The sequence below is a fragment of the Neoarthrinium moseri genome (assembly GCF_022829205.1).
Source record: "Neoarthrinium moseri strain CBS 164.80 chromosome Unknown scaffold1_Wmoseri_CBS_16480, whole genome shotgun sequence".
NCBI classification, from domain to species: domain Eukaryota; kingdom Fungi; phylum Ascomycota; class Sordariomycetes; order Amphisphaeriales; family Apiosporaceae; genus Neoarthrinium; species Neoarthrinium moseri.
In genome coordinates this window covers 1,158,275-1,186,112 of record NW_026055115.1, presented here as the reverse complement: position 1 = coordinate 1,186,112, position 27,838 = coordinate 1,158,275, and the positions used below count along the sequence as shown (strand labels likewise).

The 27,838-nt window shown below is 55.6% G+C and overlaps 11 protein-coding genes across 11 annotated transcripts; 6 read left to right on the top strand and 5 right to left on the bottom strand.

Moving 5' to 3' along the window:
• Positions 1–63: 63 nt before the first annotated feature.
• Positions 64–1,131, bottom strand: JN550_000371 (uncharacterized protein; the record flags this gene model as incomplete). Its single annotated transcript, XM_049315168.1, has 2 exons — positions 64–904; positions 1,013–1,131. The coding sequence occupies 2 exons, from the start codon at positions 1,129–1,131 to the stop codon at positions 64–66; spliced, it is 960 nt and encodes a 319-aa protein (XP_049177660.1).
• A 641-nt stretch (positions 1,132–1,772) lies between these two features.
• JN550_000370 (uncharacterized protein) lies at positions 1,773–2,866 on the bottom strand (the record flags this gene model as incomplete). Its single annotated transcript, XM_049315157.1, has 4 exons — positions 1,773–2,536; positions 2,603–2,671; positions 2,724–2,745; positions 2,798–2,866. The coding sequence occupies 4 exons, from the start codon at positions 2,864–2,866 to the stop codon at positions 1,773–1,775; spliced, it is 924 nt and encodes a 307-aa protein (XP_049177659.1).
• Positions 2,867–5,639: 2,773 nt separating this feature from the next.
• On the top strand, positions 5,640–6,422 carry JN550_000369 (uncharacterized protein; the record flags this gene model as incomplete). The annotated part of the gene is made up of 1 exon (XM_049315146.1): positions 5,640–6,422. One exon carries the CDS (start codon positions 5,640–5,642, stop codon positions 6,420–6,422), a length of 783 nt encoding a protein of 260 aa, XP_049177658.1.
• A 907-nt stretch (positions 6,423–7,329) lies between these two features.
• Positions 7,330–8,430, bottom strand: JN550_000368 (uncharacterized protein; the record flags this gene model as incomplete). The annotated part of the gene is made up of 2 exons (XM_049315135.1): positions 7,330–7,886; positions 8,013–8,430. The coding sequence occupies 2 exons, from the start codon at positions 8,428–8,430 to the stop codon at positions 7,330–7,332; spliced, it is 975 nt and encodes a 324-aa protein (XP_049177657.1).
• A 613-nt stretch (positions 8,431–9,043) lies between these two features.
• Positions 9,044–11,880, bottom strand: JN550_000367 (uncharacterized protein; the record flags this gene model as incomplete). Its single annotated transcript, XM_049315124.1, has 7 exons — positions 9,044–9,531; positions 9,585–9,826; positions 9,878–10,083; positions 10,139–10,334; positions 10,390–10,948; positions 10,997–11,442; positions 11,498–11,880. The coding sequence occupies 7 exons, from the start codon at positions 11,878–11,880 to the stop codon at positions 9,044–9,046; spliced, it is 2,520 nt and encodes an 839-aa protein (XP_049177656.1).
• Positions 11,881–13,224: 1,344 nt separating this feature from the next.
• Positions 13,225–14,630, top strand: JN550_000366 (uncharacterized protein; the record flags this gene model as incomplete). Its single annotated transcript, XM_049315113.1, has 3 exons — positions 13,225–13,629; positions 13,692–14,414; positions 14,466–14,630. 3 exons carry the CDS (start codon positions 13,225–13,227, stop codon positions 14,628–14,630), a joined length of 1,293 nt encoding a protein of 430 aa, XP_049177655.1.
• A 762-nt stretch (positions 14,631–15,392) lies between these two features.
• JN550_000365 (uncharacterized protein) lies at positions 15,393–16,822 on the top strand (the record flags this gene model as incomplete). The annotated part of the gene is made up of 2 exons (XM_049315101.1): positions 15,393–15,479; positions 15,641–16,822. 2 exons carry the CDS (start codon positions 15,393–15,395, stop codon positions 16,820–16,822), a joined length of 1,269 nt encoding a protein of 422 aa, XP_049177654.1.
• Positions 16,823–17,671: 849 nt separating this feature from the next.
• Positions 17,672–18,390, top strand: JN550_000364 (uncharacterized protein; the record flags this gene model as incomplete). The annotated part of the gene is made up of 2 exons (XM_049315090.1): positions 17,672–17,833; positions 17,902–18,390. 2 exons carry the CDS (start codon positions 17,672–17,674, stop codon positions 18,388–18,390), a joined length of 651 nt encoding a protein of 216 aa, XP_049177653.1.
• Positions 18,391–18,908: 518 nt separating this feature from the next.
• Positions 18,909–20,985, bottom strand: JN550_000363 (uncharacterized protein; the record flags this gene model as incomplete). The annotated part of the gene is made up of 6 exons (XM_049315079.1): positions 18,909–19,279; positions 19,332–19,808; positions 19,871–20,158; positions 20,298–20,515; positions 20,565–20,665; positions 20,740–20,985. 6 exons carry the CDS (start codon positions 20,983–20,985, stop codon positions 18,909–18,911), a joined length of 1,701 nt encoding a protein of 566 aa, XP_049177652.1.
• A 2,300-nt stretch (positions 20,986–23,285) lies between these two features.
• JN550_000362 (uncharacterized protein) lies at positions 23,286–25,385 on the top strand (the record flags this gene model as incomplete). Its single annotated transcript, XM_049315068.1, has 1 exon — positions 23,286–25,385. The coding sequence occupies one exon, from the start codon at positions 23,286–23,288 to the stop codon at positions 25,383–25,385; it is 2,100 nt and encodes a 699-aa protein (XP_049177651.1).
• Positions 25,386–26,110: 725 nt separating this feature from the next.
• JN550_000361 (uncharacterized protein) lies at positions 26,111–27,724 on the top strand (the record flags this gene model as incomplete). The annotated part of the gene is made up of 1 exon (XM_049315057.1): positions 26,111–27,724. The coding sequence occupies one exon, from the start codon at positions 26,111–26,113 to the stop codon at positions 27,722–27,724; it is 1,614 nt and encodes a 537-aa protein (XP_049177650.1).
• Between the last annotated feature and the right edge of the window lie 114 nt (positions 27,725–27,838).

Here is a 27,838-nt window from a genome sequence, read left to right as displayed (position 1 = left end):
GCCATAACCAGGATATCTCGTCCGGTTGAAGTAATGGAACAATTCTATGCTACAAAGCAAAGCTCAAGCTTCAACCGGAACGTTTCTAGACTCCTCCAGCCTCTTCAGCTCAGCTTGCCTCATGGCCTCCTGAATCCTGACCCTCTCAGGGATCACAGCTTCCCTCGGCCTCGTTATCTTCCAACCTTTAAGTTTCTCCTCGCCGCCGAGGCTCTGTATCGTCTTCAGCTCCACCAGGCTGTAGTTGCCGTCCTCTCGATCGAACCGATGCGGCTCCCGCAGGCTCACGGGCGGATTCGTGATGATCCGCACCTCCCGCAGCGCGTTGTTGCTGGCCGAGTGCATCATCAGCGGGTGCAGCAGATACACGTCGCCGACCTGGCCGGTCGCCTCGACAAAGGCCTCGCAGCCCTGGACCACGTCGCAGTACCACTCGAGGTTGCGCTCGCGCGCGAAGTCCGGGTGGCCCCGGGGCACCATGCGCGGCGACACGCCGTCAGGGTGCTCGTGCAGCCAGCCGGCGACGCGCGGGATCGCGTCCGGGCAGATGACGGTGCCGCCGCCCTGCGGCCGGATGTCCGTGAACAGCGGGATGACCAGCAGGCCCTGCTCGGGGCTGTCGAGGTAGTGGACGAAGAAGTCGCCGTCGACGTGCCAGTTGTCGAGACTCCGCGGCGGCGTCGGCCGGCCCTCGCCCTCGGGGCTCCCCAGGTTGACGATCAGCGAGTCGCGCCAGAGCCGCGAGCGATCTTCGTCAATGCGCTCCTGGCCGCCGCACAGCTCGCAGATGGCGGCCCAGGCCCGCGGCGCGAACTCGGCCACATCGAATGTCCGGTGTGAGGGCATGTTCACCCGTGGCTTGGTCCAGGTCGTCTTGTCGTCTGGCGACATGCCCAGGCGGGTCCTTCGCGACAAGCAAAAGTCAGTGGTTTTCCTTTTCTTTCTGAATATGTTTACCTCTTTAGAAAGCATTAGAGATGAGAGGATAAGTCGAACTACGGGAGTTGCGTACCAGACCCCCGATGTCACCTCCGCGGCCTGTGCACGGGTGAAGCAGTTTGTAAGTCGAATGTAACCATGCTTGAGGAAGTGCTCCTTTTCCGCTGCGGTCAAAGGGGTTGGTGATGCCATATTTCTGTAGGACGGGAAACTATGGGCAAACGCTTATAGACTCAAGAGACTTCCAATGATCTAAAACTGGAGTGGTGTGCAAGTTTACTAGAGCACCAAAGTGGCTGTAGGGTATTGTTCAATGTTAAGAGGACAACAGCTACTCGGGCACGATATGTTTATTGGAGAAGTATCTCACATCCCACAAGCACGAAGCCCTACCTTGGGTCAAAGTGAAGCTTGACTGGCGCATGATGTCTGCAAGCTATAAGTATCTCATTGCGCGGGATCGGAGGGACAATGCGGGGGAACCCAACGGGATGTAACCCACCATAGCGACTACTGGAAATAACGATAGGGTTTCAAAGTGAACCATACATATCAGGGGCAGGGATGTGAATCGAATACGTCTTCCAACAGTATCATACTCAGAGTATTGGATGAGAATCATTCAATCTTTAGGGGAACTAATGATTCAGGCTGAATGCAAGTCTGGTCAAGCATTTCCTCTAAACTCTAGCTTGAGGGGGTGCAAATAGGTTATTCTAGTCCAGAAATATCTTAGTGCGGTCTATAGGATGTCGGGCAACTGTAACAAAGCAGCACTCTTTGACGGTATCTTGCCTATGACGCGAAACGCACCGTGTAACTAGCAATCAAACCTATGACTTAGCGGCTCGGAGATCACTGAGCTTGTCGACGTAGTAGGCCGGCACGACCTTCGCGTCCTCGGCCTCCCAATCCGACTTTTTGCTGACGCCCGTCAGGACGGCCAGCGTACCCCCGAGGCCGCCCTCGACGCCGAACTGGATATCAGTGTTCATCCGATCTCCAACCATACACGTCCGGGCCCGGTCGAGCTGGAACTTGCCCTCGATCGCATCCATCATCGCCTGGCTGGGCTTGCCTAGGGAAACCGGCTGTTGCCCAGACATGTTTGTCAGGGGGATGACGATGGAGCCCGCGCCAGGGAAGAAGGTGTGGCTGTTGGGAAGCGTGCTGTCCAGGTTGGTGGCGAGGAACTTTGCGCCCCGTTGCAGGTACTGGTACCCAAGAGACAGCTTGAGGTAGTTGATGTGAAAGTCGAGCCCGGCGAGTACAACGCCAACCTCTGGGTCAAGCAACGACCCATCTGCGATCTTGCCGTAGTCCTCAGGGGTTATGTCCCGTCTCAGCGCCGGGTCAGTGCCGCCAATGAAGGGAATGTTCTCGGTCCGCAGCTCAGACTCGATACCGCTCTCACCAATCACGAAAACCTTGTTCTTGCCCTCAGGGAGCTTGAGAATCCGGGATATGTAGATAGCGGACGAGTAGGCAGAGGCGAATATCTCCTCTACATCACTAGGAATCCCCATGGAAGTGAGCTTCTTTTGATAATCCGGACGAGATTTGGTCGAGTTGTTGGTAACGAAGACCACCTTCTTCCCTGGAAGCGATTCTGGACTTAGCACACTACCTCAGGAAGTTTGATACAGCTTGGAGGGGTGCTCACCTCTGGATCTCAGCATCTCCAGTGTCTCCACGATGCCCTCAAAGAGGTGGTCGCCAGACCAGAGTACGCCTGCGCACGGTGTCAATGAAAAGCAGACTCATAATGACTGGGTTAGATTTACCATCGCAGTCCAGGAGAAAAACCTGAACTTAGGTTAGCTTTGGTGTTATACATTCCAGTGGAGTGGACTCTCACATCGAAACGGTCGATGAACTCGTTGATGGCGGCTGAGTCACCTGTGAGGTATTTTGGTGATGGGGCCATCTTTCTTGGGCCAGGTGTTGCGGAAGAGCTGTGATCTACGAATCGACGTTCGTATGCAAGAAAACGGGACGGAAAGGACTAAATGTAGACTTAGGCGCAATTCGGGGTGAGGCGCGCGATCGTGAGCCCGTGTTTCATCTGTTTCCAGGCAAGCAGGCCGGCACGGAGTTCGGCATTGACGCCGAGTTTGTTCGTAGTGTGTCCCGTCTGGAGCTAGGCCATGCCGCTTTAAGCTTACTAAAAGCCTTGCGTGAGTTGTTCCTTGAATCGGACGTGAACTTCTACAGTGCAAAAAAAGGCATGGGAATGCCACATGAGAAACTCTCAGTAATCTAGTAGACGCCAAGACCACACGGACTATATCCTCAGCTATGCCAGTGTAGCCGCGAAGAAGTCGCTTCCTATCAGGAAGACATCTCATCCATGGAAACATTCTCTGGAACCTGGCTACGCTAGCGACCGCGGTGCCGGTACACAGCCTGACAGCCGCGTGCGGACTTGAGAGTGTGCCGTAAGCAGCTTCCCGATCGGACTATATATTGCTTCGGCTAAGCAGCGCCTTTATGGCTGTACAACGCACAGGGTGCAATGAGCATAATTTCTAGCCGCAATCCAACTGCACACACTACAACCAGATTCGCCATCATTCTGCGTGTTCAATTATTAGATGCTCCCAGATCCAGTACTCCGCAATCTCTCAGTGCTATAGGGTGGTGGCCGGGGGGCGTTAACACCGAGAACGCAGTGCCCGAATAGCAACGGAGCACCCCGGTCAGCTAGAATATATTCCCTACCACTACATTACACAGCAGGTTCAGCAGACGGGTTGAGAAGACACGAGAGTGGCTATTGAGGAGGAGCCTGCCTTCACTTATGAATTGTGAATGGCTAGTCCAGCTGGATGGGAGAGATTCTATCCGAGGTGGATGACGGTACTCGTAACAACATGTAGAGGCTTGCGCACGAGTTAGCCCTTTGCCAACTATCAGTGTTCTAATCGTAAGTTGTGGGAGAGGGGGAGGGGGGGACTAGGTGATGGAAAATAATCCGAAATAAAATCAACGTCCACTTCTAACGAGTTGATATTTTATCAGATTGTTGATAAGTGGCATATCGTTATTTCAATCTTCCTTCTCAACAGAGTGTATGACATCTACTGCTATGCAGGTTTGAAATGACCAAATGCCTTTCTCCTTGCAAGCCAGCAAAACGTACCATGTGGTCCCCTCAGAGCAAAGTTTGCAAGACGAGCCGCCGATGAGCGCTGCACCTAGGCCCAAGCAACACGTTTGACAGGCACGTTGTCGGGGCCACGGGCCGTCAGGTTTAGTCAAGGCGCGGACGTTTTGCCATGTGCAATGTGGTGACTTGCAGCACAATGACATACTTCCGCCCGCCAGAATAGATCCCGTAACTAAGATAGTGGGGGGCACCGAAGATCTTCTGTCGCGCCACCCGGCGTCATTGGGTAGGGCTCGCAAGGCTCGTCTCGTTGCGAGGTCAGTCTGCAGCACACCTGAAAAGGCACACCGTTTGAGACCCATCTGCTCTCACTCGATCACACGAAGCTCTCGCGTAAATCCCACGCTACGATATTCCACGAGAAGCTGCGAGAAGTTCTCGTTTCGATTGAGTGCCGTTTGTATCCCTCGGGCCTCAAACCATGACTTGCACCGCCGCCGTCCACCATGGGTAGTGGGGCCTTGCCAAGATTCCTCCCGATCCGTTATTTCGACATGCTCCGATAGCTTCAATGCTACGTCAAGCACCCCGCTGCACAGAAATCGCGAGAAACACGGGAAAAAGATTTGCAAGCCGCGTTTTTGCCTGACCGCAAGAGAGGAAGATTGTCTGCCGCTCGCTCGAGAAGCAGCCAGCAGGCCGAGCCGGGCTCCAGGACCGCTCTTTGTGTCCTCTGGCTGGCCAGTCGCTTTCCAATGGGCCAGTAAGTGAACGGGCGGTGACATGGTGGCATGTACCCCCCTCTGGAACGAGGGCTGTGTTACGATTGTTTTCCATCGCCCATCACCCATCACCCCGCCTTGTCACCGCCCCGCTGCAAGCTATCTTGTGTTGCTAGTTGGCATCCTTCGTGTACTTATTCAGCATTTCTGCGAAGCTTAGCCTAGGTACGGTGCGGCCCCGAGACGACTTCAAATGCCTCCAGCGGATCTAGATAAGGTCAATTCCCTCTTTGGGTATCTTCAAACCCTCAGGCCATGATGACACCCGGACAGGCTTGTAGGGCAGAACCAATGTACTGGATGTCGAAGGGGGGATTCTCGTTCTCTGGTCGCGGTAGGTTTAGCTACTTAGCTACGTAGGCCTCGTCTCTATTTGTGCAAAACAAGGGCCCTGCCGTTGGGTTAGCAAAAAGCTACATGCTTTCGAAACCACTCCATCACCCCACCATCGTCACCACTTATCATTGCCAGCCCACACACGCCGTCACTCAAATAAACTATCCTCCGTCCCGTCGCCGGCTCGACCTGCTCTCAACCTTCTCGTACATATTTCCACGGCCAACTGAACTGCTTGCCTGCCTGCCTGCCTGCTTGCCCGCCCACTGTGACCCGAACCCAAATCCCGTCTGACACATCGCCCACCACACACACACACACACACACACACACACACACACACATACACGCACTCACCACACCAGGCGGCACACACACACACACACAAACGACCGTTAGGGACGGCTGTGAGACCCAGGTCCAACCGAAAAAAACAAAACCCGCCCGTCAGCCTCAGACCACCGACCGCCAAAATGGGCAAGCAACCCAACTTGTTTGCCTTTCCCAACGTCGGCGCCCTGGCTCCCGCCCTGCGATCGTACGTCATCTCGGCCCAGAACGCCGGCCTGACACGCCACGGCGTCTTCAAGGTTGCCGTCTCGGGCGGCTCGCTGCCCAAGACCCTGGCCCAGGCCCTGCTGGCCGCCCCGGCCTCGGACGACGACAAGGTGCGCTTCGACAAGTGGGAGATCTTCTTCGCCGACGAGCGCGCCGTGCCGCTCGACCACGAGGACAGCAACTACGCCCTGCTCAAGGCCGAGCTGCTGGACAAGATCCCCACCGAGGCTGGCCAGCCCACCGTCCACCCCATCGACACCCAGTACCTCAACGACACCCAGGAGCTGGCCGACCAGTACGAGCAGCTGCTGGTACGCTCCTTTGCCAGCCGCGACTCGGTCAAGCTGCCCATCTTTGACCTGCTCCTACTCGGCACCGGCCCCGACGGCCATACCTGCAGCCTGTTCCCCGGCCACCCCCTGCTGCGCGAGACCAGCGCCTGGGTCGCCCCCATCGAGGACTCGCCCAAGCCTCCGCCAAAGCGCGTCACCCTCACCCTCCCCGTCGTCACCCACTCGGTCAAGGTCGCCTTTGTCGCCACCGGCGGCGGCAAGAAGGACATCATGAAGGAGATCTTTGAGCAGGGCAACGGCCTGCCCGCCGCCCTGGTCAACGAGGCCACCGGAGAGCGTTGCAGCTGGTTCACCGACGACGCCGCTGTCGAGGGCGTCAGCTTCCCCCGCAGGGGCTTCTTGTAGTGGGAGAAGCTCTGATCAAGGGGAGCACAGGCAGGGGACCCAGAAGCGGGCATAGGGAGCCCCGGAAGATGACGAGCATCTTGAAGCCATAACCAGGATACCGCACACCTGGTGGTCTTCTTCCCGATCCAGAAAAAAAGGGGAAAAGATATATGAGAGATGAAAATAGAAGACAACGCCCAATGGATGAACGAATGAACGGATGGACGGTTGGCGAAGAGCGCCTCCGATTAGTGTCCCACTGATATCACACCGGCATTTAGACTTATTTCCGCTTCCTATACGTGCGAGTCAGCCCTGTGGCCTGACTCGATTTTAGAGACAGCCAGGGAGACGGGGGAATCAGGGATGCGTTCGCTGCTTTTCTTTCTCTTTCCTGGCTGAATTTTTTTGATATCCTAGCTAGCAAGCAATTGCCGTTGCAGCCCATAGCATGAATGCGTCACGATTGGAATATAAAGAAAAGTAACCTCCCCCACGTCTCTCTTGTGATGCTCGACGTGTTCATAATCTATTGCCCTGCTTGGTTATTGGAAATTTTATCATCAAGGCTATATATCGATACCACAACGTCGATATATGATGCTTGCTAAAAGAGCTGCTAATATATATATATATATATCGGTACTGTGACACGTATCCTTGTGTTCACTGCCACCGTAGTTGATATATACATAGACCAAAGCAACTGCTGCTCGTGGGGCGGGGACCTTGTACAGAGTGTAGTCCCCCTGAGCGCTCTCATCCAGCCAAACGCCTCGGATCCGTCAATGAGTGTGTCTTGTTCGTGGTTGTACAGCAAATATTACACTTTCTCATAGCCCTATCATTACACATATGGCCCCCATGCCACCCTCCACAGGAAGACTAGATCTATGCCGCATCTTTCCTCACGACCTTCGGCTGCTCATCCCGCAACCCGGGGCGAACTTTTCGGTGCCGCCGCCGCCGCCGCCTGAGACTGGGGCAGCAGGCCCTCGAGCTCGCGGGCCGGGGCGTCGACGAGGGCGAGCTGGTGGCTGGCGGGGGTGCGGAAGACGCCGGCGGCGCTGAAGAAGAGGGCGTCGTCGGGCATCTGGTCGAGGCTCTTGAGCGAGAGGCGGACCCAGGCGGTGACGGCGGCCAGGTGGCGGACGTCGACGTCCGGGCGGGCCTTGTAGACGTTGCGCCAGACGGCGGCGGCCAGGGCGGCGTCGCCCCGGGCCACGCCCTCGTCGTACGACAGGATGACGCCCCGCCACTGCACGAACAGGTCCTTGAGGTACCGGTGCCGCAGCCCCCGCGCGCTGATGCCGTGCGTCACGTCCATGCGCTCCTCAGCGTCGAAGAAGAAGTGGTCCGTCAGCTGCTTCTGCCACGACCGCGCCGCGTCCGGCGGCAGGTTGCGCAGCCGCGCGTACACCAGGTACAGGTGCAGCATCGTCACCTGGGACCAGGTGCTGAAGGTCGGGGGCAGGTCGAAGTCTGTGGGCCGGGGAGGTGGGAGTGGTTAGCTATACGGCTGGCATGTACTCTGCGATCATGAAGGGAAACCCGGTAACGAGACTTGACAGGGGGGTGCGAGAGGCTCGAGAATGGACCAAGGCTTACCCTTATGCCACGTGGTGTTGCCCACGCCGATTTCCTCGCCCTCCTCCGTCTTGGGCACCGTGCCGTTCCGCTTGTCCGTCTCGGAGATGGTGTAGTTGGCCTCGCGGGCGCAGGTCTTGTATATGGTCTCGGTGGCGGCGTGCACCTGGTACGGCTGGCTGGTGGAGCTGACCAGCAGGCCGCCCAGCTTGCGCAGAGGCTCTGGTATCCACGACTTTTGGCATTGCGATGTGCTTCCGAACCCCCGTCTTTGTTGCTGCTGCTGCTGTTGGCGCAGGGGCGCAACGGCTGTGGCTCGTCGTGTCGACTGCCAGGCGAATGCCGCTGAAGGCTGCTGGTGGGCTTGGCTCGAGGCCGACAGGGACTGTCGGGAGGACAGCTGGGTCGCGAGATGGCGCCTACAGCTACGGCACGCCATGGTATCGTTGGGGTTCGTTGTCCTCTTGGGTTGCGGAGAGGTCGAGTCGCCGGGTTCGCCGCAATTGCTGGGTCGTCGAGAGGTACGGCGCTTTCAGGGTCTTCGCGTCATTGAGCCCATCGGAGCCGCTCAGAAAAAAATTATGCGGCGCGCGACAGGTCCGGACCTTGGTGCTTGGGCTGATCGACAGCAGGGATTGGAGCTCAGGCTCAGCGCTCAGAGGGCACTAGCGCGCGGGCTGCATTCCGGGGTATCACTCGGCTGCTGAATAGAGGCAAGCTGATTCCTCGACCAGTCTGGGTGTGACGTTGGAAGGAGTTTCGCTGGATGACGCTTGTGTTTAACGAGACCATACCCGGGCCTCGCACACACACTGACTGTTGTTTCTTCTCCGCCAGGGACAAGCGGCCCTCTTCTGGGTCGATTGCGCGGTACATTGCATCACAATCTCAATACTATATCGTCCAGCTCAAGATGATTGAATCTTGCTTGATCTTCCTCTACGTATAGCTACTATTATGGCCGCGGCTCTCATATGGCATCTATATGTAATATCAACAGCCACCCGTCTATACAACGCCAGGCCGTCGCCTCCCGACAACGACATCTCCATCTACCAGACCGCCGGCCCAAACGTTTCGCCTGGCGGCAGTACCGTCTGGATGGCGGTGTCCTTAAAGTCCATCGTAGTCGTGATCACCTGATTGCCCCACCAGTTGGGCGGGTCGATCTCATTTAAGGTGAACGCGAAAAAGATGACCAGAGTAGAGAGCGCGAGACCAAGATCCAGGCCCGAGGATGTCAGGAAGTTCAGCCGGCTCCACCAGTTGAAGTGGCGCTTCTTGATCAGGTACTGGAACACGAAGCCGACGATGCCCCACGACAAGTAGTTGAGGGGCGACGCAGGGGGAATGGATCCCGCGCCTCCAAAAATCACAGGCGCCATCATGTACTTGAGGGCTGACTTGGGCCATCTTCGCGCCGCGAAGTAGATAATCACGGGGACGACGGCGCCAACGCCGAAGAAGATGAATAGTCCCGAGTATATCTGCCCTGGAGAGAAGATCTTGGCAGGACCGATGAGACCCCAGATCACGGAGGCTGTTTCAGATCAACATGTCTTCGCTACGGAAGACGAAAAGACTAGGACTCACCGGAGAAGAACACTTTACCACCGGGGCACGTGAAGCGGTTCGGTTGAGTAGTGGTGCACACCCCGTCGATGTTGTTGAGTGCGAAATTCAAGACGCCAATTTGTATAAAGCATGAAAATGTCGTTGCTACCACTTGGCACATGAACATAGTGCGCGGTGGGATCTTCATGTAGTGGCCGAACTTGAGGTCCGAAACAAAGCTCAGCGCCTGGGACATGGTAATGTATCCAAAGGTCTTGAAGCTATAGAGATGTCAGTCCTTCCGTTTGCTCCAAATTTGCAGATGCACACACATCATGAGGGCCAAAGGCCGGCCAGGCTGAATATAGCCGTACACAAACTCGGTCAAAACATTCAACCCGATCTGGTTGTTCGTGACGGCTTGTATGATACCGATGGGCAGTGCGAACATGAAGGAGATAGCGACGGCCAAGAGGAATGACCACCAGGTGAGGTTGGTAGGGTATGCCAGCACGGTGACAAACCCTAGCCCCAACATCTGTCATCGTGATTAGCTGCTGCAGTGTTGCCTGTTCCGGCAGAGATGAGCTTACAATTGCGAAGAGACTCATATACCACCAAGTAGGAGCCTCCTTATATTTTCTCATTAGTTTCATGTGGATATCAGGCTTCTCCGACGTGCTGTTCTGGTACTGGCGCCATATAGACTTGCTGTGGTGGAGGTAAGTGTAGACGATCAACGAAGCGATCGCCGCGAATGATAGGCCGTATGACATGGCGAAGGTCGTGCTAGTCACGCAATGTTAGCATCAGGACAATCCTCTTTCTGGGATGATCTCCCTACCTAAGGAAGAGAGGAGAATAATTCTTGTACGCCTCCTCGTTTAACCTGAATTCAGGAGTCAAGATTCGTGATACGTTGTAGGCCGACCCGGTGTTGTCATATGTTCCTGAATCGCTTATTGGCAGGAACTGGGAGTACCATACGCCACTATAGTGGAACAGTGAGGTGAGGAACAGGAAGAATACGACGACGCCGATGAGCGTGTTGGCAATGGCGTGCCAAGGGGGGATAAGAGGGGACCCAACGAAACCCGCAATCTGAGTCCAGTCGAACGTGATCGGCAACAGAGACAAGCCAGTTGATCCTCCAAAAAGTTGATTGACCACTGGGTTGTCCGGCGCCAGCCAAGTAGGGAAAGCAAACACGCTGAGGAACTGAGCCAGAAACCCAGGGATGAAGTAGTACACGAAGGCGCCGAGGGTGACAAAACCGAACCACCTATATCTTGGCATGTTTCCACCGATGACCGTCGGGTCTGGGGGAGCATGCTTCTCGTACATGGCGTTCATGAGCACGACTGACACAAGGTTTCCTGGCCAGATCATGGAGGCCGGGTAGACTGCAAGTCTTGTTAGCCAAGTTCTGCTGCCGCCATTCAGGTACTTACCAAGGAACTTCCTCATCATACCAGCAATACCGTATCCCAGGCTTTGTGTAGAAATGGTGAGTAGCAATTGCCAGGCTATGCCAAAGTTCTGTTTGTAGAAAACGACCTGAGCTAAAATGATGTCGGTGGCATAGGCAACCGAGAATGAGACACTTGCCATGACCACGATGATCGAATGCTCCTTGATATTGAACGGTCCAGGATTCAAGCTCCATGTTCCAATCAATGGCCACGTATACCGCTTGGTTGGCATGAACTTGGCCCAGCCTTGCCCGATGGGCCAAGCAATGATCTGGGCGATAAGCGCACCCAACCCGATCGATGGACTCCTCAGCGAGAACAGTGTATTCATGGACGCACCAATTACGACCAAAAACAACCCGATGGTCCACGCGCGGACTGTATTACAAGGTAGGTCTTCATCGTAATTGCGCACAGCGGCTCGTCTTGCCTGTAGTGTTAGATATGATCAATAATGCCTTAATGCCAAAAGATACTTACACCTCGGGGTACGGTGAGTCTTCGACATCATCGAGCACTTTCAGGTTGGCCTCGGAGTCGGATTCGCCTCTCATTGGATCGTCAAGGGACAGGCTTCGGAGCTGCCTTTCGTCTTCCTCGGGTAGATTGGGATCTAGAAGCATTTCGTATTCTTCACCCTCTTCATAAGGCTGGCTGTGATGGACACTAGACTCACCCCACTCCGAGAGGCGCCTTTTGAGGGCAGCAACGGGGTCTTCGTGCCTCGACGCTGCTGTACCCTCGGCCTCCTCCCGCCCACTGGCCTTCACGCTGTCTTTGTCACTCCATGATCGATCGTCATCTTCCACCATCCTAGCTCGCTCGGCCATGCCAGATGGCGATGAGCTGGATGTGTGGTCCATCTTGTGGATACGATAGTACGCGGATGATCAACACACTATGGAGGACAAGACATGGGAAGCAGTGGGCTCTACGGAGTATATAGGGCTCTAATGTCCAAAACGGGCGTCCAGGTGGATGGGTAGGCTAATCCCAACTCTGTAGATCCCAGACCAACATGAAGCAAGCTGTCGAGCGCGATAAGCTTTTCTTCGGGAAGGAAATATCCTATTGGCAGTTGTCCGCCCGTTCTTGCGCGTCCTCGTTGTCCAGATTACCAAGACAGGTCTAGAGTGTCATGCCAGGTACGGCACGATATGCTCTGAGGGGTGGCTGATCTCGGACAAAGGTCTGGGTGTAGTGAATCAGAAGCCGGCTCAAGTGTGAAGGCGTGATGAGCACACTTTCCCGATGCGGAAAGCAGGCAGGGTTGCGTGGGCGAGGTGAAAGGTGTGTAATGCTAAGCATGAAATTCAAAGTCTGGAAGACGATGCCACCGAATCCAGGCCGTGGTGGGACGAGCTACGTCCTTGCAACTCTGCAGTGATTGGGCTGGCTGAACGTGATAAGCTGCAGAAACAAACGTCGCCAGAAACCTCAAGATAAGACTGAAACCAAGATGCGGCACTGCACTGATATCGATAGCCGATCCAGATGGCTGGGACCGGGGGAGGGGCCAGGACGGCCGGCTCGTGATATAACACGGGTACCTTAGGGAATGGCGGTCGCTATGCCACTTTCATCGAGCCATTGGCAACGTGAGACTGTGTGCTAAGTGCCGGCGACAATGGTCAAAATGCTTTCTTTCGTTGTTATGTGGTTAAGCCTCAGATCGACCAGCGGCTGAAACGTGTTCTCAGAAACGTGACCCCAAGGGGCGCAGCGACGTGGCTCGACAAGCTAGCTCGATTTGAACAGTAAGAGCCTCAGAGTAATTATGCTGCAGCACGCCAGAAGCTAGGAGGCTCGTGTTACGATGAAAGATCTCAATCAAGACATTCGAGGACGGTGTTGCATAATGCTGGTGAGGTTGCGTTGCAGTATGCCGCCCGCCGTTGGAATAAGCCTTTTGGAGAGCCCATAAAACATGGCGTCGGCATTTGTCCAGAACGCGTAGCCCCTGGACGGCACGGCAAAGCAGCCACACTAACTCGAAAGGGCAAGGCTCCAGTCCGCCAGAAACGTCCTCGCCAGCGTTATTTCGTCTTTGGCCTATTTGAGATATCATGCCTTGGTGCTCCCATCCGTGTGCGCCCGCCAATAAAAAGATCCAATTCGAAGTAGAGCGTGGGGGAGTGGCAATGCCCATGATCAGACACTTGCTCTGAACCTTTATCTTCTTCTGAGATCCCGGCCATGGAGGTGTGATGCGCCGGGTTGTTGTGACAGGTCTGGGCGCTATCACGCCGTTGGGTGTGGGCGTTCGACGCTCTTGGTCTCGCCTCCTTGCTGGCGATTCTGGGATCGTCAGTGTCGCAAACTTCGAGCCCCAGAGGCAATGGAAGGATCTGCCAAGCACCGTCGCTGGGATTGTCCCCAGAGCAAGCAGTGGCGAGGGTCAATGGCGGCCGGGTGACTGGCTGACACCGTCCGAACAGCGGAGGACTTCTACTTTCACTCAGTATGCTCTCGCTGCCACGGCCGAGGCATTGGAGGACGCCCAATGGCAGCCGCGCAGTCCCCAGCAGCTTGAGGCGACCGGGGTCTGTCTAGGAAGTGGTATTGGAAACCTGGACGACATCTTCGAGACCAGCATCGCTTTTCATCAGGAGGTAATCTCGCCAACCTTATTCCCTATATAGGTCAAATTATATATGCTAAGATCTACTCGCAGGGCTACAAGAAGGTGTCTCCGCTCTTCGTGCCAAAAATTCTCATCAACATGGCTGCGGGCCACGTTGCCATGAAGTATGGTTTCCAGGGGCCAAACCATGCTGCCACTACGGCGTGCACTACGGGCGCCCACTCTATAGGCGATGCATCTCGCTTCATTGCATTTGGGGATGCCGACGTCATGGTAGCCGGAGGCTCAGAGGCTTGCATTCACCCCTTGACTTTCGCAGGGTTTGGCAGGTCACGGTCCTTATCGACGGCTTTCAACCATGATCCCCCGTCAAGTTGCCGCCCCTTTGATCGAGACCGTAGTGGGTTTGTGGTAGGCGAAGGGGCAGCAGTTGTTGTTTTGGAGGAATTAGAGCACGCCAAAGCGAGAGGTGCTCGTATATACGCTGAACTCAAAGGTTACGGCTGTAGCGGCGATGCTTACCAGATGACTGCTCCTCGAGACGATGGATCTGGTGCATACCGAGGCATGAAAAAGGCACTGCAGCATGCCATGATCAAGCCCAGCCAAGTTGATTACATCAACGCCCATGCCACAGGAACAACTATCGGCGACTCAGCTGAGGCGCTGGCTATCCAGTCACTGATGCGTGGACCGGAGGGATATGCTACTGATGACCAAGTCACGGTAAGCAGTACGAAAGGGTCGATAGGGCATCTCCTGGGGGCAGCTGGCGCCATAGAAGCCGTTATCTCCATCCTGTCAATTGCAGACGTGAGTAGTACCTCCTAGGCTCCAGAACTTACTGCTAATGCCCCGAAATAGAATATTGTGCCTCCCACCAGGAACCTGCACAACTCTGATATCAAGTCTTCCTTCAATTTCGTGCCGTTGGAGTCACAGAACAAGACGGTCGACGTGGCAATGTCGAATAGCTTCGGGTTTGGTGGCACCAATGCCTCTTTGGTGTTCTCAAGGTTCCAAAGATGACCGGAAAGTGAAATTTGGACACACCATTGGCCGTATACGGATATGGATAGGCCAGTGCTTCATAGCTGAGAGATGAAATAGCCAGACAACCCCACACACTCGAACAAGCGAGACAGCCTGTTGTTCCGTGATATTATGACAAAGAAGCCGTCAAATTCCTCTGGCGAACTGTCTAAAGTTAGTGGGGGAACCGCTTCGACGGGCAGTCCGATCAGCCGGGCTCTAGCAAGCGTCCGGTCCAACGACCGTGGACCCGGCCACAAGCACTTGTGAGCGACATCACTTGGAAGCCAGAAACAACTGTACCGATACGGTACAAAAAGCGCATTCGGTGGCGGTCATATAGTCCCTTGCGTCCTTGGCATCAAGCCTCCGGTCCAATGACAGGTTTAATTTGGCCGTTTTCTGAGCGTTTGCGGCGGCATCCAGGCCTTTTTACGGCCGAGATACTTGCAGGTGCATCGAACGGCTTCCCCTTGCAACATCGCTACGGCACCAGTGCGGCGAGGTGAAATCTAAGGGATAGCCTTAGATAGTAAAATTCACCAGAACTGTGCCTGTGTGGAAACACCAAACCGAATTATTTCGCGCCCGCACTGCATTCAGTGACTGTCAAGAGCCACTTTCTATGCTGTGCACGGCGAATCTGCGCGGAACCTTTTGTAAGGTGCAACTGATTTCGGCAACGTCTATTCTGTCTTGCCAATCCAAGTCGTACGAAGAGTTCAGACAAGATCGACAGGGACAGACATTGAGACAGCCATGCCCCTCCAAGTAGGAGTCGTCGGGGCAGGTATCGGCGGACTAAGCGCTGCTATTGGCCTGAGGCGGGCAGGTGCGGAGGTTGAGGTAAGTTATAAACCCCCCTGTTATGATCTATCCTGTTTCTGGCCATGGCAATGGCTGCCTTTCGAGGCGTACAGGGGTGTCTGTTCCCCAGTCATAGAATCACCCCAGTCCCCTCGTTGTGAAACCACGCAATATACTCCTAACATACTTTTACCTGGAAGATCTTCGAGCGTTCAACCTTTAAGAATGAGGTTGGAGCAGCAATCACTATTACCCCCAACGGTTCGCGCATCTTGGACTCATGGGGATTCGACCATGTGAAGGCTCGTGTCGTGGAGGCCAAAAACCTCCGCATGGTTGATGCGCACACTCTTGAGTCGGCCTTTGTGGGGGATCTCAAGGATGTACACACAAAATTCGGTGCCAACATGGGCTTCTACCATCGAGTAGACCTACATAATACTCTGAAGACAATGGCTGAAAGTCAAGAGGGCCAACCTGGAAAGCCGGTGACGATCAAGCTCGGGCTCGGCGTGGTAGACGTGGAGTGCGAGGCGGGCACGATTATACTTTCCGATGGAAGCAAGATCGTCAAAGACCTGGTGGTGCTCGCCGATGGGATCAGGTCTCGCTTTGTCAGCAAAGTCACAGGAAAGGAAGAACCTCTGAAGGAGATGGGCTGGTCTGCCTATCGATGTTTGATTCCCATGAAGGACATTCTCTCCGACGATAGCACACGGCCGATCTTTGAGAATCAGCCGGCTGGTTATTGGACTCCCTTCTACCTTCCCGATGCTTTCTACATGGTAGCCTACCCGTGCCGAGCGAATGAGATGCTGAACATCGCGCTGCGGCACACAACACAGCCCAAAGACCGCGACAAGGAAGACTGGAATTCGCCAGCCTCCCACCAGGATGTGTTGGAGCTGCTCAAGAACTACAATCCCCTGATGGGTGAAATTATCAAGAAAGCCCCGGACATCAAGATCTACAAGCTCCTTCGGAGGGAGCCGCTCGAGACATACACCAAGGGGCGCGCTGTGATTGTCGGCGACGCTGCACATACCATCTTACCCACCCACGCACAGGGAGCCGTAATGGCCATTGAGGAGGCCGCGGCACTTGAGGTGTTGTTCGACGGCGTTGCAGATTCCAGTCAAGTGGCCCCAAGACTGCAGCTGTACAGCAGGCTTTTGAAAAAGCACATTCACGTCATCCAGCATCTTAGCGACACGATCCCAGGAACGAGGGATGAGTACCGTCAGAGGGCCGAAGAGTTATGCGACGAAGGCTTGTTCGATCACTCTGCCATGAACTTTACTGTGCCTGTGCAGGATTTCTTCTACGGGTTTGACGTCCGCAAGGAGATTATGAGCGGCATGAAAGAGGCGGACATGATATAGAGCTTTGACAGGGGAATAGCACTGCTGCCAAAGGAATCGCCAGACTCTGGAGCCAGCGGCTTGCATGACACGAGCAAAGACAAGATGACACACGCTATTGGGAGGTTGATGTCTGCCGAACGCCTGATAGTGTAGCTCTGACAGATGGGGATCTCGCAATTTCACGAGCATAATTGCGGTTTGCCGATAGAGTTATACAGAACGATCGGGGGCGAGTCGGTATACTACGACTTAGGATTCTCCGAAGAACTCGTCAGAAGACTTCTAATTTAAGTGGCAGACGTTGTAGTGCATCTCTATACATGGTTGTGTGCTTGCATTAATTTGTTGCTCCCTTTGCGCAGATATTATAGAGAACTTGCTGTAATTCGGAACTTGTGCACTTTGTGGACAGCGACCATTACTGAAGTATGTAGGTGTATGCTACCAGATCAGCGGCGCTTAGGCAAGATAGGCAACGCTTGCATGGATGCATGCAATGAGTAACACTTATCTTGACAGTTTCCTCGCTCATTGAATCAACCTAGAAGCATACCATAACCCAAGATTGTATGGAATGGCCCTCTTGATACAAGTCAAATGACCAGTCTTGGAAACCATGGTGTGGCAAGATGTGAATCCAGATGACTTTGAACGCAATTACCTGAGGGTATCCTTGCACTCTTTTATAGTTTGCAACCCTGAGCCCCGCAGTGGGCGGGAAACGCGTTCTGCAGAGCTTCTTTTATTAGTCGCGACTGCCCCTCCACGGCCTTACTGTAGTGGGAATTGTAGAACGCTACAACTGCAAAGAGCTTTCAGGTCGACACCAAGACAACTTCGGAAGACTCATTCACTGGAAAATCCTCAATGACCGTGGGCTCTTCATCAGACATGTTGCCCGTAGAACTCACGCTCGTCCTCGCGGCGACGCGTAGCATGGGCATCGGCCGCGCGGGCACTCTGCCCTGGACCGGCCTCAAGAAGGAGATGGCCTATTTTGCCCGAGTGACGAAACGCCTTCCTTCAGATGTAAGTGTACTGATTTTTTTAGTGGTTTCTGGCTTCGCAGGCGGTGGATGGCTCATGCGGCACCTCAGGCACACCCGCAGGCGCTCAACGCAGTGATCATGGGCCGCAAGACCTGGGACAGCATCCCGCCCAAGTTCCGGCCCCTGAAGGGCCGCCTCAACATCGTCATCAGCCGGTCGCATCCGGACGCAGCCCCGGCGGAGGGTATTGACTACGCGGCGGAGCCCGTCAAGGTCAGCTCCCTGGAGAAGGCGATGGAGTACGTCAGCTCGAGCGCATCGGACAAGGTGGCGAGGGTGTTCATCATCGGCGGCGCCCAGATCTACGGCGCGGCGCTGCAGCTGAAGGAGGCCAAGAGGATACTGCTGACCAAGGTCATCAGCGACTTTGAGTGCGATGCCTTCTTCCCGCTGAAGCTGTTCGAATCACAGGGTGACGCCATATGGGTCAAGAAGCCGAAGGAGGAGTTCGACGCGTGGACTGGAGAGGAGGTGCCGGATGGGATCCAGGAAGAAAATGGGACGGAGTATGAATTTCAAATGTGGGAGAAAATTTGAGCTGGATAGTAGCTTGTATGAGTACCGGGGGTATTGAGCCTTTTCACCTACCTGTACCAGATAAAGGCTTGTGGCCCGGCAGCCATCAACCGCATAAAACTTTTAAGGACAGGCAATGGGCGTTCACGCATGCTACAGAGCTGCTGTACTGATTTTATTTGAGGGCTAAGTCATGCCAGTCTGATTACTTGATGATTGTACATTCATCCCCTAGTCAAATAGCCATACAGGTTTATGAGTCCACTTCAATATACGGTCGACGTTGTTTGTAATAGTCTAGCTTTCTTGCTTTTCTCAATCTATCTATACAAAACAACCAACATGGAATGCTTCTTATTGTTGGGGTGGAAGTATGACTCCTACTTAGTTCTTCGTCGTGCATGCATGGTATGTGATTAGCGATTTAATGTTCGATAATGCTCGAATCCTTGTCTTCCTTTATGCGTGGTGGGAAAGTAGATACCAACCAAAGGGTAGCCGCATACCCTACGGTCTAGTCTCTGAGTCCCTCACGGTATTCATCGGTCCAGCTTCTTCTCGCGCATGAAGGCAGTTGAGACTAGGCAAAACACGATCATGATTCCCACAGGAAGACACGCCCAGGTGGTTGCAGTGGCATAGCACTCCCTTACCACACTTGCCAGGTGTGGTGGAAGCTCCCGGATATAGTCGAGACTTTGACGCACATGCTCCTCAATCTCGCCTGCACGGCCGCTGTCATTGAGTTTCGATGCCAACTCCGTGCGTAGCACTTGTTGTAATACTGCCGTCGAGATGCTGATGCCGATGGTTGTGCCGAGCGAACGGAAGAGATAGGAGCAGGCCACAGCAACAGCCATGTCTTCGGACGCGGCATTCGAAATGATTGCTATCAGCGTCGTGGTAATTGCTATTGATATGATGAGCTTACAATGCCCCTCGGAAGTGGACACATGACTTACAGATTGAGGCGCCTAAGGCAAGTGTGACCATGGCCACGACGACGCCAGCAAGGGACTTGGCAATGGCTCCAGTGAACAAAGCCAACAAGATGATGCTGAGGAACACAATAAAATAGCCAACAAGCGTAAGCCAGTAGTATTTGCCGGTTCTTTTCATGATGATGCCACCACCCAGAGAGCCTATAAGGCCTGAGATGGTTCCGGGCAGGAACATTAGGCCAGACTCTGTTGCAGTCAGAGCCATGGCTCCCTGGTAGAAAAGGGCTGCGAAGAACCACGTTCCCATCTGTGCCGCGACGCCGAAGAAGTTGGCTCCATAAGCAGCCAACACAGGAGGGTTTAGGATGACATGACCTGGTGCGAAGGGGTTTGAAGCAAACTTGACTTCAATCAGGATAAAGAGCGCGAATAGAACGGGAGTCAATGCCAGAGGCACAACAGTAGCAGTCTCTCCCCAACCCTGGTTGCTGCCGTTATCTAAGAGATTTGGTGTTAGTCTCGAAGTCTCGACATTATCAAAGGGGGACGGAACTCCATACCCAGGCCGAAAGCGAGGAGGAACACAGCAATGCTGAGAGTGATTGCTCCTGGAAAATCAATACGCCTAAACTTCGCAATCCAGTGCGAATGGTCGGTCTTCGGTAGATTAAGCACCAGGTATACTGCTAACCAAGCGATAATGGAGATGGGGAACTGCCCAATGAAGGCCCATCGCCATCCGATGGAGTCCGCCATCAGTCCTCCTAATGGAGCTCCACTAGCGATACCGGCAGCAAACACGATGTTGATATAGCCTTGCCAAACGCCACGATCACGGAGGGAAACCACTGGTAGCCATGATTAGTATATTTTCTCTGGTTGGGGTAACATTGACTGAAATAAGAGAAGGTGAAGCTTGGGCAGGCCTTGAAATCAAGCACATCTTGACGGTGCATAAGAGAAAGCTAAATTTCAGCGGTTGCTTACAGTCAGTCATCAAGATGGACACAACCGCGTTCATGCCACCTCCACCCATTCCGGCCACACCTCGAGATATACATAGCGAGATGATATCTTGGGACAAACCACAGCCAAGGCAGCCGAGCCCAAAGACCGAGTAAGCAAAGAGCAGACACTCCTTGCGTCCGAATATATCACTCAGTTTGCCGTATAATGGTTGAAAAGTTGTGAGCGTTAGGAAATAGCTTCAGCAAGTTAGCGACTCGACTTCATTGTCAGGGATAGCAGCCTTACGAGGTGGCGATCCAACTGGTATTGTTCAGCGCCTGGAGGTCAGATCCGATCTTGCCATAGGTTGCTATCACCAGAGTTTGGTCCATGGCAACGAGAAAGATCTACCACAGAAAATCAGCCCCTGCTCCTCCTTCCACTTCCACAATACATCTGATCCCTAGGGGCGGACACTTACACCAATGGCCAGCGCCGGCAGCAGCGAAGCCATATGGACCTTGATCTTGGGCCCATCCTCACCACTCCGGCCATTTGCGTCTCCATTGGCAGTCGCCGAAGACCCATTGCCCTCCGGCGGGGGAATTCTCGAGCCCGAGAAGGTACCATTACCATTCACGTTGGCAGCTGTGCCCGTTTCTGAGGCATTTGGGCCGAGCAGCGGCGCCGTCTCCGACGCCGCCGAGGCTTCCTGGGGCAGCGGCATTTCCGGCGTTCGGAATTAAGAGGGGTCGACTGGCAATTGGGCTCTATGGGTAGACGACACAGACGTGTTGTCGAGCAGGCGTTTTGCTAGACGGAGAGTATGAAAACTACTCAAGATCCTGACTCTCTTCCCGCCTCGTCAAGTCAATCAGTCACTAGATAATGGCCCACCGAGACTCGAGTAAAGAAGTTGCGCGAAGACCGTGATCGGTGTCCTCCGATACCGATAGCGTCTCCATTTTTCGGCATTCGACCCCCGTCAAAGAGGAGCAACTCACGAGATGTCGACATCGGCATCTGAAATTCGGGAATTCAAATCTGGTGATGGCGACGGCATGCTGCGCTGTTGAAAATCACCTTTTGAGACTCTGCTCTCTTTCCATTAAGAGTATATACGCCGCAACTGGGACCCTGTCTTTGGAGACCCCAAGGCTAGGATACCGGAGCTGATTCGTCTTGGATAGATAAGGTCTTAGGTGACTCCCGTCTGGGACACTGCTATCACCTCTGGATCAAACTTCTTTTGCCGGATCACGGTCCAATGTGAATCACAGCTGAACGACTCGTACAGATGTCAAAACAATGCTTCTTTCAACGCTCATGAAGATGCCGGCCACATAAATTTGACTGTGATTGAAGATGCAGGAATATGCAGGTTTGAGTGGATCTTCATCTACTAATAAGACACTTGCATCGAAAACGCCAACCGAGCACACAAGGCGAGGCGGGCAAATTTCCGAGATAACTCTATCAGCGCGATCTCTCTGATCTGATCAGACCGTCAGAGTTCCATCGGGTTTTATTATGGGTACGCGTCGCACGTATGCATGGAACACGGCTCGCAACAGGAACCGCAAGCTGGGTCCCATCCTAGTGTCGCACTCGTCCGATCCAATTCGTCTGATGCACCACAAGCTACTGGAGCGCTCCAGGGGATGGGGACCCAGCACACACTCACTTTCACAGGATTTTGTGTCGGCTGATTTCCCCGTCGCACCAACGCTTCCCGCACGCACACAGAAGCCGGGCGGCACTAGATTTGGCCCAGCCAAACCTTGTCGCGACTTTTTCTGCAGTTGCACGACGCGTCGTTGGTGGGACTGGAGTGCAAAAAGAAATCGCCCGGTCTGCAACCATCGTCACGCCGTGAACTGCAGCACAGGTTTGTTGTCTTGTACATGACTAGTGCGCTACTACATCGTGCAATGCGGCGGGCATTGCATAAGTGATGGATCGCCTAGCATGGAACCATCGGAGACTCCCATGAACTCACTGAAAGCCCGGTAAATGCGCGAATATCGCATGAATGATGGACGTCAGCTTTCCAGGTTTCGCGTCTTGGGACAGCGAGATCCAAGGACGGAGGCAGTGTGAGGGGCATGAAATCTGGGAATCTGGAAGCCTGCCGTCGCGTCCCAGTGGTCCGATTTGCCCGGCATCGTGGAGACTCCCATAGGCTGTGAAGGTCTGATGGGCCCAGGGATCTTAGTTGAAACGCGCCAGAGGGCACTGCTATTCCTGTCATTTGCCCGCCATGCTAATCCCCTTGCTTTTTAGAGCAGCCACTTAGATTCTCCAGAGAGGGAGCGGCCGTTGCAAAGCAATGACGAAAGGCAGTGTGGCTGACCACAGCTTGTGTCACAAGTCCCTGAACGCAGCTGGTGTTGTCTCACATTCCAAGGGGATAGGGGGATTGATGGAATTGAGATCGCTGTCGGTCGCTCAAAAGCTCGACCCATCGGTGAAGGTTGTTGTGTGCCCGTTGGTGATAATATCGACTTCGGGACCCGCGGTTCTTGTATTCTCGTTAACGCCGCTCTACGGGTGGATGGCTAACAAGACCGCACTAGCTGCCGTTGGTGTGCTATCCCCTTGTCCAAAAAGCCATCGCCTCTTGCCATATATGACGGCAGTTTCATCGGGCCCAGGGCCTAACAGCTTTTACTTGAATCCTGCTGCTGTCAGCCCGAGGCTGGGCATTTCCACAAATTAATAATAGGCCTCCCACATTGTCGGCAGGCCCCTCCCAGTCACCCGGCCATCTGTTACTTGGGCCCTCTCTCCACGCCGTCGTGGGATTGTTGTACCTGCATTAGTCTGTGTTATAGACCAGGGTTCGGCCGCTGACACTCACATATCGGCGGAATATATTTGCAACTCGGCGTGCGGGCCTGTTTTCGTTTTCTGGGGAATGGAAGGGATGGGAGCATGAACTGACTCCTCTTCCTGTAATATTGCAGCTATACCACCCTTCCGCCTCACTCCTCAGCGTCCCCTTTCAGCCGGTAATACAATACTAATATGGATACGGCCACATTACAGACCCCGAGAACGGGTCGTTCGCGTTTCTCAAAAGCACTGCCTCTGCCGCCTGGTCTGGATCTCGAAGGGAACGGTTCTCAAGCTATAGCAGCGAACCAAGTTCCTCGAGCACTCCCCGATCTGCCTAACATGGCCGCTACAGTGGCTTTCCCACCTAGAAAGGACAGCGTTGGAGGGAGTTTTGTGCCAAAACCACTTGATTCGCCATTACCGGCGCTTCCGGCGCTCACATCTGGGCTGGACACACAGAAGAAGATGCCTCCAATACCGAGAAAGGCAGTGGCCTCACCGCCGGCGCAACCAGCAAAGACCACACCGGCGCACCTGAAGCGAGTGTCGTCCATATCGAGTCTGCTTTCTGCATATTCCAACACGTCGTCAGACTCGGTGCACAGATCGTCTCAGGGCAGCTCAGTCACAAAGGGCAGCGAACCTTCGTTTTCACCGGAGCGAGAGGCCATGCAAGATGGAAACAAGGACGATTTCACAAGGTCGTATAAGGCGTACTCGAGGAATCCCTACGAGGAGCCGTCGGAACAGGAGAAGGCGGTCATGATGAATGAACCGTTACCTCCGCCGCCACCATTCAAAGAGAGAAGCAACCTTAGGCCAACTACACCGCGGACCGGACTGCCAGCAACACCTCGCAGCGGAAGAACGGCTGCATCACCCACGAGAGATGCGAATGCGGACTCACCCACGACATCTGTGGCCAACGCGTCTCCGCCGCGCCGAGAAATCTGGCGGAGAAGGGCGTCATCCAAATCAGATCGTAGCATAGCAGTGGCCGGCCTAAAGCTGTCCATCAGTCATGGGTCAACCGCTGCGACGACGGCACCCGTCGCTGCGCCAGCCCAGCTATCACTGCCCAAGTCTGCAATGACAAACAATGATGTGAAGACCACGTCTCCGCTACCACCCAAACCTAATTCAGGGCTACCTGGACGAAACATCAGACCGCAGCCCCAACAAGCCGAGGCTGACGACGAGATGAAGCGACTTAAAGAGAAGTTGAAGCCCTTCGGGTTGGGCCGCTCGGGTACGGGAGAGCAGGCCGACGCCAGGATGAGCGCGCAGTCGAGTGACGCTCCAGCACCACCAGCCAAAGACTCGCCCACGATCAAGGCAGCGTCATCCGAAACAATTAAGGTACAGCCAGCACCGGTATCAGACGAACCTAGCAAGCCGTTGAACGCAACGGCATCCCCGTTGTCGTCCCCGGAGCCCCAGCGGGACTCCGCAAACTCTATCCGGCGTCGAGATGTAGGCGCGCCGGCGCGCAAGCAGGCATCAATGCAGAACATGAACGCGAAAATGGCCGACCCAGCCGTTGCGCAAGATCTGAGAGGCGCGAAGAGCCATGTGGATCTGAAGGGTGCGAGTCATGGGGACCCGAGAGACCAGCTGGGCGGACGCGAGATTGGCACCAAGGACTTTGGAACTAAGGAGGACATCTTCCGCAATGCAGAAATCCGCGAACCCAGGGAGCCCAAGATGACATCGTCAACGCCTGTCGTCGCTGCTGCGCCGCCGCCGGCGAAGGGCCTGCCCTCGCCACGGTCACGACGGCCCTCCCAGCCCCAGCCTCGTCGCATCCCGCCGGAGCTGATGATCACGACGGCGCCGGAGCCCGTCGTCTACCGGGACATCAACGAAGACCCGCATCCCATCGACCCGGAGCAGCAGGCGAAGCTCGAGGAGGCGATCAACACGGCGCTCGCCTCGCCCAGCAAGTTCAACTTCACGCCGACGGAGGACGGGGTGTGGCCGGCGCTCGCGCTCTCGATCAACCACTACCAGTGCCTGGGCAGCCACAAGCTCTGGCATTGCACGCAGAACGCCAACTACCCGATCCGCTGCATGGTGTGCCATGTGCCCGACAAGACGTTCCGGTTTGTGTGCCGGTGTTGTGGGGTCCGCTGCTGCCAGGGCTGCATGGAGGCGCTGCGTGTCCACCCGCTCGAGGCCCTAGACCTCGACGGTCTGCGCAAGGGAAAGCAGGTGGTCTCGCCCGTACGGGAAGACCTCGAGGCGGAGATCGAGGCGGAAATCGAGGAAAAGGTCCAGGAGGACATGTAAACAAACCAACGTTCGGGTGGAAAGATTATTTGCATTCTTGAAGACCACTTAGGGACAGGGACAGGGACAGTTATGTTTACTCGTCTTGGTGCATTTCACAGGGGCGTTTGAAGGATATATGAAGAAACCCGGACGAAGAAATCCCGGGGGCTCGAGGCTACTATACCATTATATCGTTTGAATGGGACGAGATCAAGAGAGAAGCAACGAATAAGAGATTTGATGCTGCCTTCCTGCATGAAGCAGACCTAGAGTTCCTGGAGTGAAAATCGAACCAAGTCTGCCGTGAGTTCAGCCAGCATCCAGTGCCAGTCCTAAAAATGACGTCCACTGGCTGCTGCCACATCTCATAAATTATGTAACTTAGAGGGCGCCCGGCCTGGCCCAGGGTAGTAGTGTCGATTTGTGCCCTGCAGTGATCTGCTACAGGGGCCCGAGGGTGGTGCCGCTGTGCTAGAAACCAGGGACCCGGCTGGCCCGATAGGTAGGTCTGGGGCCGTGACACCCCACTAGAAGCAGCCCTGGAGGCACGTCGGGTGCCTGCCGGGAGCTGCAGCCAGGCGATGCCAGGGGACCTCGGGACCTGGACTCGACTCGACTCGACCTGACCGCCAGATGGAACCCGTCCAGATTAGGTCATGGGTCGCATCGACGGACAACTATCACGACCGAGACATCAACATTGCAGACCGCAAACGTCCCGGGCTCGACCAACGCCGCGCACCATGGCTTCCGCAACAGGCCTGAGCAGGACGCGGTCTCTTCGCAAACCGGCGGGCCAATTGACCCAGAAAGACGTCAAACCGGCCCAGGATGAGACCAAGACGAAGCCCAAGCCCAGCGGCACGACCTCGCCCAGCCGCCTCCCGCAGGCCAAACCCTTGACGCGGTCCGCAACCAGCACTACATCCACCACCTCCTCCTCCACGTCTGCAGCGGCCAGGACTCGCGCCGGCAGTTCAGCAACCGGCACCACGACTACGGCTTCCGGGCGGCCGCTGTCGGGCATCTTCTCAAGCAGGACGACCACGACGCGCAGGCCCAGTCCGCCGACCGACCAGACAGCGCCGGCGGCGGCCACAGCAGCAGCAAAGCCGCTGGGCAGAGCTCCCAGCACACGCCGCGTCCCCTCGGGCGCCTCGACATCAAGCGTGAGCCGGAGGGATCCCGCACCGGGCGCCGCGCGTCCGACATCCTCGGGCGGCCTGCCCTCCTCCAAACCACGAGTCCTGGGCCACTCGCGGGCCAAGTCTACGGCCACGACATTGACTTCTGCGACGACGCTGCGCCCGCCAGGCGCAGCAGCGACTACCGCCTCTTCTTCCAGTACCGCCTCGGCGAACACTTCCAAACCGCAGACGCGCGCCCGAACCGTGTCCCAGGCCACAAGCCAAGCTGCCTCGACGACTAATACCGCCGCCGCCGCCGCACAGCACCGCCCAGCCTTCAACACCAACCAGCAGCATTACTCGCCGCTGAAGTCACACGCCCCCAAACCCCTGACCTCGACCTACCTCGCGCCGCCCTCGCCGAGCAAGCTGCCTACCAACGTCGCCATCTCGGCCGAGACGAGCCGTCTGCAGACCGAGCTGCTGCAGCTGTCGCTGTTGCACCGGGACGCCCAGGCCGTCACGCTGCAGTGGCACGAGAGCGCACGGCGCAATCTCGGGGCGCGCTTCAGGCAGCTGGTCGCCGAGGACGAGGCGCTGTGCGCCGCGGAGCGCGACGGCGTCGAGAGCCGGAACGCGGCCGCGCTGCTACAATGGGCGCAGCAGCAGTCGCCGCAGGCCCGGCACGGCGGGGCGCCAGTCGGCCTCGAGGAGAAGGTGCAGGCGCTGGACCAGGTGCTGAGTGGGGTCTGGAGCCTCGGCGAGCCCGGGGGCCGGTACGCGCGCGTCGTCGCGGCGTTCGAGGACTGGGCGGACCGTATGGCCGGCATTGTGGCGGCGCAGCGGGACAGCCGGCCGACCCGCGGCCTGGCCGCCGACGGCGACAGGGGCGGCGTCATGTTCATCAGCGAGCTGGACTGCGCGTGGAAGGGCGAGTGCGCGGGCCTCAAGAGGAAGCTCGAGGCGTGGCGGAGGACACTGACAGAGCTGGGGCCGGCGCCCGGCGACCAGGAGGGTCGGATGCCCAGGTCCAGTCTCGCGAGGGTGCTGGACGGGTGCGCCAGCCTCGTGTACGACATGCTCGAGGAGCTCGAGCTCATGGAGCAGATGGAGCGGGAGGCCCGGCGGGCGGAGGACGAGTGGATGGAGAAGATGCTCCACGAGGAGCTCAAGATCGGCGAGGACGAGGCCATGGACAAGGAAGTACCGCTCTGGAAGCTGGTCATTTGACACGATTGCCAGTCCTGCAAATCAAAGTCTACGAATGCACATGAAATAACGAAGACATGGAAGGTTTAGGGCCCAGGCCAAGGACTACATGTAACATCCGAGGCGACGCCGTCG